This window comes from Oryctolagus cuniculus, chromosome 12 (genome assembly GCF_964237555.1).
Source record: "Oryctolagus cuniculus chromosome 12, mOryCun1.1, whole genome shotgun sequence".
Lineage (NCBI taxonomy): Eukaryota > Metazoa > Chordata > Mammalia > Lagomorpha > Leporidae > Oryctolagus > Oryctolagus cuniculus.
The window spans coordinates 84154256-84163754 of NC_091443.1; the positions used below are offsets into that span (position 1 = coordinate 84154256).

The following is a 9499-nucleotide window of genomic DNA, read 5'->3' on the forward strand; positions in this document are numbered from 1 at the left end:
TCCCATATTGCCTCTTGCCTTTCCTCCTCTCCCTTCCACTAGCCTGGAAAGACGGGATCTGAGTGACACCAGGCATCATTAATACCTACCACGGAGAAAACTGAAGAGTTTCATTAGAACTGCTCCCATGCACTGCACCGCCGTAAGGGCAAAGCAAGTGGTATTTGAGATGATACAGTCACACCTCAGATTGTGGACACAGGGCCATTAAAGGCATCAGTCCATTGACACCTGGATTCCCCAGAGGGACAAATTCAGCAACAGCTTCAACTCTACCCAGGTGATGTCTCATGAGGTCGCCTCAATGTCGACAGATTCCAGACCCAAACCTCTGTGGACTTGCAATGCCGACTGGCTGGAAGTGAACCCTGCTAGCTCTCTGGAAATAGCTCCCAAGTGGATCCCATGGCTTCCCATTTCACCGGGTGCCAAGTGCTCCCCTCAACCCTCCCTGAGGTTGAAAATGCAAGTGCTAAGGTGATGATGTTTGCTTTCTCTTTCAAGTCACATGCCTTGGGGTTTTAAGTATTTAAAAGGTGCAATCACCTAGTGTGTAGGTTAATTTCTCTCCGATATTGTAATTTATGCAACATTAATACTGGATGCCAGCTCCAATTTTCTTACTGCTTATACTCTGGGAGCAGACTTGCACATTCTGCCAACTCCATTACATCATCTGAAAACCCAAACATTTCCCATTTTCAGATCACTCTCAAGGACCGGGCACGCTTACACTTTCTCCCTTTTTCTCCCTAGCTCGCTCATTCTCTCTCTCCTCACACACACACACACACACACACACACACACACATGCACACACACAAATCGGTACCCCTGAGGAGCAGACACCACATCCGAGGGTAAAGTCTGCAAATGCACATCATTTCTGGAAGCTATTACTACTGCTGTGTTAGCGAAAGGATGCCTCCATCTCTGACCTTCCTTTTTCCACTCAGACTGTTACATAACCTCGTGCCTGCGTGCAGGATGTGAGTGGAGTGTTTGGGCCTCACCTCCCTCCTCCCATCAGAATTGCCTAACAAGGATGGACAGGGGGTTGTGCAAAGAAGGGGGGGGGTGGCTCTCTAGGGGGCAAGGTGATATGGGTCAGCAGGTCAGCTGTGCAAGATGCACCCCACTCCGACTTGTCCCTCTCCCCTTTTTGTTAAGCCCAGGGGGCCAGTGGTACCGAATGCCCCGGAGTTACATAATGTGCAAGAACAGCAAGTTACGGATTTGCTAGTCGGTTCTGCAGCCTGCCACCCCATCTCTTTGCAAGAACACCTTTTGGCAAGAATGACACCTGAAGATGCTAATAACACGGTGGGGGGAGGGGACCAGGAGCGGGTGGCAGCACCAACCAGAAATGAGTGAGGCTCCCTATATACAATGTCCCCTTCCCCCCTACCACCACCACTTAAAAAAAAAAAAAGCCTCAGAAACACATGAAGGGGATTTTCTCCAGTGTTTCTGATTAACCTTGTTACATAACCCGCTCGCATTCCAACTCCACCGTCTCAGGGTCTAAATATACTCTTTACAGCCAAAAGCTCTGGGCACACAAACTCACCGCGCTGGTGGCAGGTCCGACCCCAGCCCTCAAGCCCCTTCCCCGCGGTCCCGGCCCTCCATGCCCACCCCCTCCCGCTCACGCCGCGGCTCCGCGCGGCCACGCTTCGGAAATCGCCTTTAATTAAATGTTTTTCGCGTGTGTCATCCCGACGGCTTTTACTGTACTCGAATTCCGTGAATGGGGAATCGCCCGGACAGGGGGTGTGGCTAAGGGGGGGGGGGTGAGGGGTATACTGTAAAACAGCCAGCACATGATCAGCCATATTCCTGCCTCCAACTCTTGACATCAGAGGAAGGGAGCGGCCCCGGGGACCCCAACCGCCTCCTCCCGGCCCTCCCCAGGCGCCGCCAGCGGCCGAGAGCGAAGAGGAGGGGTCGCGCTGGGCCGGGGGCCCGGAGCCCGGAGCCCGGAGCGGGGCTGGAGGAGGCGATGTTCGCTCCCCCGCCCCGGGCTGCTTGCGCGAGCCGCTTCCTCCGGAGTGACAGGCGTGATTTATGCATTATTTACAACAAGCATGAAAGCTGCGGCTTCCTCCCGCTCTTTGCAAACTCCAGACGCATTCAAATAAATAGCCCTCCCCCACCCACCCACCCCGAGCAAAACCCACATCGGGTGCCGACACCTTGACGAAAGAGGGAGCGAGAGCCAGGAGGCTTCCCCCCAACCGCCTACTTCTGTAAGGAAGAAGCAAGAAGGGGGCCCCGGAGCCCCCTCCCACGGCCACACGCGCTCCGAACGCCGAGACCAAGTGTACACGGCGCCGGGGAGGGGGCCCCAGGCGCGCCACAGCCAACCAGCAACCAGCCAGCCCCGGGCGCTCGCGGAAACGCCTGCAACCTGCGAGCGGGCAGGGCTCCCGGGGCACGAGTAAGTTTGGGTGCCCTGGCGCTCTCTCCTCCTGCCCGCCGCGAGCGCCGGCGCGCACACGCCCCTCGCCAGCCCCGGCGCCGGGCTCCGAACCCCGGGCTGCAAACTTGCGCGTCTGCCTTCGCCGCGTCCGCCACCCAACTTGGCCACCCGACCTCGCGCGTCCGCGCCCCTCCTCCATATCCCAAACCCACTGCTCGGGAGAAGGTCTCCCCCTTCTCGGCCCCTAGAGCTCACTTCTCCCGCTCCCCACACCCTCAGCTCCGCGGGGCGCGGAAAACACACCCCGGACTCGGGCTGCCGGGGCCGCAACTGTCAAGAGCAGAGAGAGGTAAGGAGGAAAGGAGAGTGGCCGGACACTGATTTCCCCCTCCTCTCCTCCTCCACCTCCACCATCCCATCTTAAAAGGACGCTGCCGCTTTAAAAGTTTCTTTCCCGGGCCCCCACTCCGCGCCGGTCCGTGTTTTAGGGGCGCGCGTTGCCCTCGGGCAGCGCCGCGTTCCTCGCCTCTTTTGCAGGCAAATCAAAGCCAGGGCTGAGTCCGCCGGCTGTCAACCCTCCCGCCGCCTCCCCCGCCCCCTGTTCTCCTGCAAGCCCAGAACCGGCTGCAAAAGTTTGCAACATTGCTGGGGGGCGGAGGGGGGAGGGGCGCGGGGCGCCGCGGGCTCGGGGCGCCGCCGCAGGCTCGCGCGCGGCCGCCGGACCCCCGCGCCCCGGGCGCCCGCTCCCGGCCGCCCCCCGCCCCGCGCCAGGGCTCCCGCCGCCCCCTCCCCAGCCCCGCTCGCAGCCGCCTACCTCTGCTGGTGCTGGAATAGCTCTGCCTGCGCACCGCGGCGGGCGGCTCGCTCTTGCGGGCGGATTCCGGGTTCAGCGGGGTCTCCCTGGAGCCGGCGGCCGCGTCCGCGCCGCTGCTGCCCGGCTCGCTGGCGGCGGGGTCGGGGGCTGCCGGAGCTGACTCCATGTTTTTTCCCAATGTAGAGATCGCTGGAGATGGCGAGCTCCGAGACTCCCTCTATCTTCTGTTTTCAGAGCAACTCTATGGTACCAAAAAAAAAAAAAAAAAGGGAGAAGGAGACCGGCGAGAGCAGGAGGGAGAGAGCAGGCGGCGGCGGCGGCGAGAGCGCGAGCGAGCGCGCGGAGTGGCGGGGTGGACGCGTGTGTGCGCCGGGAGGCGCGGGGAGGCGGCGCCGGCCACGGGCAGCGCGAGCGAGAGCCGCCCCGGCCGGCCCCCACGCCCGCACTCCCCACCCTCCAGACCCCAGACCGAGAGCCGCGCACTGGCTGCCAGTTTTGGGAGGTGGGGGCAGAGACGGGTTGGGGGGAGTAGGAGGCGGGGGGGGGGCTCCCGGGCGCCCCAGTCCTCCGCTCTCCCCAGCCCAGGGACAGAAATTATCGCCGGCGAGCTGGTCGCGCGCCTGCTTCTGGGACTGTCTCTCAGTGAGCCGAACTCGTCGCTCTCCGCCGCTAGCCCGGCAGGAGACAAATCCGATTATCCGCGCTGGGGCGTCGCAGGTGGCTCCCTGCCGGCCCTGCCCAGGACTGTGGCGAAACTCGGAGAGGAGTTAGAAATGGGCTGACACCCCAAGCAGAAAGGAGGCCGGGAGGACGTGGCGCTCTTTGCTTTGGGATGGGACGGCCAGTGCGTTTCCCACCTCGGTTAGACCTGTCTGTGTGGCAGACAGGTGTGGCGTCTGAACTCGCTGGGCACACCCAGTCTCTCGGTGGGGTTGCAAGAGCAGGTTTCCAGCTCCTGGGCAAAGGAGCCAGGATGCATGTTTCGGGACACACTTTCTGCTTAAGTGAACTCTGGCCTGCCTGGTCCGTAGCCATGTGGGGTGGATGAAATCAGAGGACGCCACATCTGTCTCCTGCGTGGTTGCTAATTGTCAACCCCCGCTGGTCCGTTTCCTAGTAAATGCAGGGGCGCATCCCTGAAAGGCAGGCTGGAGAGGGATGAATAAAGTCTGAGGATAGAATTCAGATAATTACCACTCTTAAGAAGTCGGGGCACTGCACGCATCTCTCTGCTCCCTCCTCCCACTGAAACTCACTCATCCCCTGGCAGGTGCCTGGTGAACCTTGCCAAGTGTTACCTTCAGCCCAACTCCAATACAACACAAACTCTACAGATGGAAAAAACTCAAGTGTTGGAAGCCCCAATGGTCTTCCTCAGTAGTCAAAGATGCTAATGGAATCAGTCCCATTCTTAACATCACTCCCACCTTCCTTTCAGAAGGCTCAGAATTTTGACAACAAACAATATTATTATATACCAGAAGGTGGCATAAACACGTGTGTGGAAGAGGGTGGGGTGGGGAAGGGATCTGGGGAACATTTTGCTTCCACTAACCTCCTAGTCTGGAAAAATGCTTTTTTTAAAAAAGGAGGAAGAAAAATCCCAAATAATAGTTTAAGAGCAACTTCCACATATGCTGAATTTCACACATGGGTGGTGTGACTGTTAACGATCTTGATCTGATTTCAAATACACAGTGCTCTTTGCCATGGTCTGTGTGTTAATCAGCAAAACCTGCCTGTCGTCCACTCTTCCGGGAGATGTAAATCAGATGTGAACAGCTCTGATACCTTAATCCAGTCTCTGCAAGGATCCCTGGCTTTAGCCTGTCTGTTGGCGCCTACAAACAATGCCACAATTTTCTCCTCCATCCCAAATCAAATGTGCAGGTTTGCCCATACACTGAAGCGCGGGTTTCCAGAGCAGCCTTCACATCCCTTACCACTGGTTAGCCTGTTAATCATGTTCCTGATGCAATTGACCTTGCATGCCACACTTGACTTTCCTAAGTAAACAGATAGATCACAAGCACACAGTTTAATAAACAACTTCCTCTGGGCCCTGAGCATCTTAAAGTACATCCACTGCAGGGTCTGTATTGTACAATATTTTGAAAAATACTTGCCTAATATTAAATTCACCAGTAATACTATTTGGGATGTAAGTGTCTGAAACAGAATCCCGGCTGCCTCTTGATACAAACAGCTGATTAATGTTTTGTGGTTAAGTATGTTCCCTTGGGCCTTAAGTGTTCCTCTTTATCTAAGGTGGGATTTGGTCACCCTGGAAAGACCTTCCAGAAAATGACCCTAGTGACCTTACTCAGTGATGATCGACTTTATATTCCCTTCAGAGAGAGAAAGAGAGGGATATCCTGGCTCCAAAAAGCCTTTTCTCCTAAAGTAGAAGACAATTACCACCTCTGCAATTTAAAACAATCAGGAGTTCAAGTGCTTTCCCCACGGGAAAAATAAAAGTGAGTTAGATACATTCCTTGACTGTCAATCATCCTTACTAAAGTGTAAATTACCAGGACTGGGGAAGCATTTACAACTTGAAAAGCACAGCGATTCGGCTTGTATTTCTTTCCTGCCCCTTTCCAGTTGACTAATTAAGGCTTTCCAGTTTTCCAAATATTTAGAGAGGTGAGAAGCTTCCTTGGACTCTACTCTTTGACTAAGGCCAACAGTGCTTGCTTGAAGATGGTGGTTTTACTTTGTGCTGCCATGTTCTCCAACAGACAAAGGCTTAGGAAAGCTATGCTTTGTAGAAGAGGTAAACCCAAATCTGGTGTTTTCCCCCAGCGGTTTCTTTCCCCACCCTCACAAGGACTCGCCATATCTCCTTGCTAATCCTAGGCTCTACTCCTGGTTGCATAACTACTTTTTCCCCCTCTCCTTTAAGATGATTCCTGGGAATTGCAGTTACTTTTGACTCCTATCTCTCTGGCTACGGTTCCTAATTCTTCATACCCTGCCGCACTTGCCAAGGGCTAGCAATTCTACCTCCCTGTCAAATGCCCCTCCACTTGGAGTCATCCATCCAGTTCCAGACAGCACTACTCACCTCACCCATTTCAGTACCCTCCCAAATAACTGGCCTTCAGTCTTCCAGCCATTCTAATCCATTCCAGATCACACTGCCAAGTTAATTACCCTGAACTACAGCTCTCATTTCCCACCGTGTCACTCCCCTGCTTACAAGACTTTAATGGCTCCCTATTGCCTATCCAATTAACTACTAACTAGTCAACACAGTATTTGAGGCTCTACCTCGCTTATGTCTGCACTCCTACGCCCAGGATGGCGGGTTGATCCCATCTCATGGATGAACTCCTGAGGTTGGATGGAAAGGAGTGGGCTGTGATTGATTAAGGCTGCCTCCCCCAGTGAAGCCTGGCCAGTATAAAATATCTGCCAGGCAGATGCCAACAGCCTTACATCCCTACACAATCCCTCAATCCACCTGTCACCCTCAGACCATGCCACATGTGGCTGCTTCCTCCTCCTGAGTTCAGGGTACCCAGGGAGTTGCCTCTGCCTCTCCTCCCTAAACGCCCTCCGTGCCTTCTCAGTTTACTGAAATCTGCCTTACTTGCAAGGCCTGTTCTAAATGACAACTCCTCTATGGAGACTTACCTGATTTACCCCAAACCCAACATTGGACTTCCTGGTGTTGCACATCCCTCCTTAAGGCACTGTGTCTGCTCTGTGCTATGGTTGTCTGGTCATTTGTCTTATTGCCCTGGTGGAAGGTACATTCACTGATAACAGGAAGTTGCACACAGTAGGTGCTCATTAGAATTGGTAGATTTGGGAAATGCAGTTGATGAACTAATCATAAAGCAGCCTGTCCACACAGTGATTCCATTACACAGGCAGAATGAAAACCTAAGCATTTCAACTTTCAATCACTTGAAATAAGCCTTTCCTTCCTGGATAAAAGATTAGTTGACATGTGTGGGCTGTTAAAATTTATATATGCAAAAAAGTTGACAGTTATTTTCTTGCATTTCTTGAAGAGATAGAGAGAAGGAAAATGATAGAAATACATAGTAGAATTTCCTAGGAAGTATGGAGTTTTCTACAACATGCATAAGAACAAAGACAGAAAATTAAAACTGAGTGCCCACACAACAAGGTTTTTTCACGAAAGCATCAAGAAACTGAAGCTGGCCCATGTGCTGAAAATGAAAGAAACCCAAATGAAAGTGCAGCCCTGCTCATGGGCCCCAACCAGTCAAGTCCAGGGTGCGAAGAGCTGGCCATCAAAATCAGAGAAGGCTTGAGCTCAACCTGAGGTCCCCCTGCACTGTCGCAGGAGAGCAAGGCTTGCCAGCAGCCACAAATAAAGACAGAGATGGAAGCATACAGCGTCCCACGCGGATGATCCATTCTACCATGTCCCAACTACGGAGCAAGGAAACTAAAATGCAGAGCAGAGCAAGGACTTGCTGAAGGCCACCAAGGCGTCTGTGACATGATGGGACTGTCTGAATTCAAGGCCAGGGCTGACACTAGTGGTGAGGTGGAGGGCAGCTCACTGTCACTATGCCTGTGCTTCCTCACCAAGCAAGGATGAGCACTGTTGGCCAGGGCGGGGAGAGATTAGATGAAGAGGATCTTTCTGGAATGCTGGGCCTCCCCTAATTTTCTGGTTTTGTTTTGCATCTCACAGGATGTAATAAAATTCTGCATAGAACTGCACTGTCCAATACTAGAGCCATTAGCTCCATGGGGCTGTTGACTGCTTAAAATGCAGCTAGCCCAAACTGAAATTGAAATGCACACTTAATTTTGAAGATTTACTAGTAAAAGGATAAAATGCCTCATTAATAATTTTATATTGCCTGTTGAAATGACAACAGTTTCTATGTAGTAGGTTAAGTAGAATATATTACTCAAGTTAATTTCATCTTTTTCAACTTTTTAAAATCTGGCTACTAGGAAATTTAGAATTACTGGGTGGTTTACATTACATGTTTACCAGACCAGGCTGGTGTATAATTTAGTAGGTAGCACACAGTAGGTATTCCAACAGTTGAGTACCAATCATTGCTAGGGCATCTGCTAAGGATTACTTTAACAACCATTTTGTCATTTCACGAAATCTTAATTGTGCTTCTGTTGTTTTCAGGGCATCGAGCTGGGCGGTAGGGAAAACTGACAGATAGCTATTGTGTCTTGCATGGAGGGTAAGATGTGCATACTAAAGCCAAGCTGCATCACATGCAGCTTGGCTTCAAATGCTAGTGAGGCCTCCACAAAGCAACTGGTCATCTTCTTCAGCACACGGAGCAGGAGGAATCCTGCCCAGGGCAGCTGAGGTTGCCCCTGAGAGCTTCTGGGGCTGGGACGGTAGACTTCCATCTAAGAAAGGCAGTTGAGAACCTGTAATGCCAAGGGACACAAAGAATAGGTCTTTTGTAGCCCAGTGTTTACAGCAGCTTCACCTGGTCGGGCAAAGTGATGTATTGGCCTCGATGTCCTCCACAGAACCATACGAACCTCCTGATGTTGAGCTCACCAGCCTCCTTAACTGGCTTGGAAAAACACAAGGACAATGAAGGCTAGATTGTAAGCCCCCTGAGGGCAGAGACCTTGTCTCACTTGCTCACTCATGTCTCCCTAGTGCCAAGTACTGGGTCTAACACATGATAAATGCAAAATTTGTTGACTGAGTGCACACTAAAATATCAAAAAAGCAAAGGAATACCACTCATTAAGTATATATGAGAGTCTAGATACTTTCTCATGTCTCATGCTTATTTTGTACACTAAGCCCCGGCACTTTACCATAAAACAATTTACTTTTCTAAAGTACCATTTTCCACCTGTAAAATGGAAATGAACACTTTCTATTCAGTCTATAACATCATAGTAGTGTTGACGGCTAGACAAGATAGTGTTTGAAAGTAATTAGGGGGGCCCGGCGCTGTGGCACAGCAGGTTAACACACTGGCCTGAAGCGCAGGCATCCCATATGGGCGCCGGTTCTAGTCCCAGCTGCTCTACTTCCGATCCAGCTCTCTGCTATGGTCTGGGAAAGCAGTGGAAGATGGCCCAAGTCCTTGGGCCTCTGCACCCATGTGGGAGACCCAGAAGAAATTCCTGGCTCCTGGCTCCTGAATTCGAATCGGCACAGCTCCAGCCATTGCAGCCAATTGGGGCATGAACCGGTGGATGGAAGACCTCTCTCTCTCTCTCTGCCTTTCCTCCCTCTGTGTAACTCTGACTTTCAAATAAATAAATAAATCTTAAAA

General features: G+C 52.4%; 1 protein-coding gene across 2 annotated transcripts in view; it reads right to left on the reverse strand.

Annotated features, from left to right (window-relative positions):
• RORA (RAR related orphan receptor A) overlaps positions 1-3627 on the reverse strand; it is a 763877-nt gene extending 760250 nt beyond the window's left edge. Inside the window, exon 1 of one of the 2 annotated variants that reach the window (XM_051821923.2) lies at positions 3237-3627. In XM_051821923.2, the coding sequence (XP_051677883.1) occupies positions 3237-3402 (166 nt within the window). In that variant the 5' untranslated portion in view covers positions 3403-3627. The remainder of the gene's footprint in view (positions 1-3236) is intronic. The other variant, XM_051821924.2, reaches the window with a different exon arrangement.
• Between the last annotated feature and the right edge of the window lie 5872 nt (positions 3628-9499).